General features: G+C 61.3%; 1 protein-coding gene across 1 annotated transcript; it reads right to left on the reverse strand.

Annotated features, from left to right (window-relative positions):
- Nucleotides 1-474: 474 nt before the first annotated feature.
- Nucleotides 475-1,487, reverse strand: LOC119449098 (uncharacterized). Its single transcript, XM_037712286.1, has 2 exons — nt 1,455-1,487; nt 475-1,410 (listed from the first exon to the last, which is right to left on the reverse strand). The coding sequence occupies exons 1-2, from the start codon at nt 1,485-1,487 to the stop codon at nt 475-477; spliced, it is 969 nt and encodes a 322-aa protein (XP_037568214.1).
- Between the last annotated feature and the right edge of the window lie 329 nt (nt 1,488-1,816).

A 1,816-nucleotide genomic window follows, 5' to 3' on the forward strand; every position in this document is an offset into this window, starting at 1 on the left:
GATCAGCGATAATTTCTGTCAGGATTCATTTGATTCCCTGGTATTCTACAAACAGCCTCACTGACGTCATTGACGCATATAGCATGCAGGAGTGCTGGTCGACGCCGTTGACTTTGGCTACTGCTGCCACTTTTTTATCTGCATTAAGGCTTTTCCGACAAACATTTACAAATATATTCATTTGAAAGAGAAATGCACGACCACACTTTTCCTATTTTTGCCAATTTATGCGCCCGTGGGGCGATAAGCGAGCGGCGCTACCCCCGCGAGAACGAAACCTGGTTCAGAGAGTGGAAAAGATGCTATTTTCTGCTACCCGGAAGGGAGCACGGCTCAGCATCATGGCGGGAGGGGGAGAGGGGGAAGAAGAGATAGGAAGGGTAAGGGGGAAGGGGTAGGTAGGACGTAGAAAGGGGTAGGTGGCAGCAGCTTCCCATGGCAAGGGCCGCAAGGGGCGGGCAGGCGGGGGGCCCCCTACAGGGAGGCAAGTCCCGCCACAGCGGCAAACTCCAAGAAGCATTGCAAAGCTGCGACGGGACTGTGGCGGGGGAAGAGGAAGTCTTCCTCTGAGGTGGCTGGAAGGCCGAGGTTGTTGTATGCCACTGTCATCGCGTGCCTTGGGTTCGCGAGGTCTGGACAGTGGCATATGATGTGTTCCAGGGTCTCTGGGGAGCCGCATCTCCGGCAGGCAGGGGATGAGACGCGCCCCATGCTGAACTTGCGTGCAGCGGGCCATGCACTTCCGGTCCTGAGGCGCAGGAGGAGCGTCCTTTCCTGCCTGTTGAGTCCTGTGTCGGGGAGTGGTCTCGGTGGTTGCCCGCGGGCCACACGCTTGTCCGGGTGCGCAGCGGTGAGCAGTTTCAGCAGGCGGTGTCTCGAGAAGTCTGCCGCTGCTACCGCAGTGCTCACTTGGACCGGCTCGTGATAGGCTGCTTTGGCTGCTGCATCCGCCTCTTCGTTTCCGGCTATCCCTGCATGGGAGGGGAGCCAGTGGAGTGAGAGGGGGATGCCGCTCCTCTGCAGCGCTGTCAGCCTTAGCAGCAGGGCCACTGTGACGCCTGCTGGGTCTGGCTGGAGCAGACCCTGGAGAGCCGGGCGGGAGTCCGTGAAGATGGCTACCGGTACTTGCGGTGGGTGAGCAGCCAGGTAGTCGGCTGCCAGGTGCAGATCGCCTAGCTCCGCTGCTGTGGAGCTCGCCGCAAATGGAAGGCGGCACTGTAGGTTCTCGCCCAATGCGGGGACCACGCAGGCTGCCGTTGCCGAGCCGCTCGATGGGAGGACAGATCCGTCCGTGAAGACGTGCAGGTGCTCGCCAAGGTAGTGGAGCTTGGACAGCGCTGCCTGCTCGAGCTCGCACGTGGGCGTTCTCCGCTTCTGCTTGCCCTCCAGCGTGATGTGGACCTCGAGTGGCTGTTGGTGGGGGGGGGCTTCACCGCAGTGGGCGGAAGCCCAACCAGCTCATCATACAGTGCGCAGATGCTGCCCATCCGGGAGGAGGGGCGACTCCGTAGTCTGCGCACCAGGGCGTCGCCATCCGGTGTATGATGAAGCCGGCCCACGTGCAGGAGCCCCTACCGAAGCATAAGCAGCAGGAGCGGCCAGGTCTGGGCTTCTGCCAGGGAGGCAGCCACGGGCGAGTTACGCGGCAAGCCCAAGAGCGACCTCATAGCCATCCGGTGCTCCATCTCCAGCTGCTTCTTGCGGGTCGGTGTTAGCTTGGCCAACGGGAGCGAATACAGGAGCACGGAGGTGGCAGCAGCTTGGCACAGCCGGATGGCCCATCTTGTGGTGCAGCCCTTACCTTGCTGGAGGAGCC

Source organism: Dermacentor silvarum, chromosome 4, assembly GCF_013339745.2.
Source record: "Dermacentor silvarum isolate Dsil-2018 chromosome 4, BIME_Dsil_1.4, whole genome shotgun sequence".
NCBI lineage: Eukaryota > Metazoa > Arthropoda > Arachnida > Ixodida > Ixodidae > Dermacentor > Dermacentor silvarum.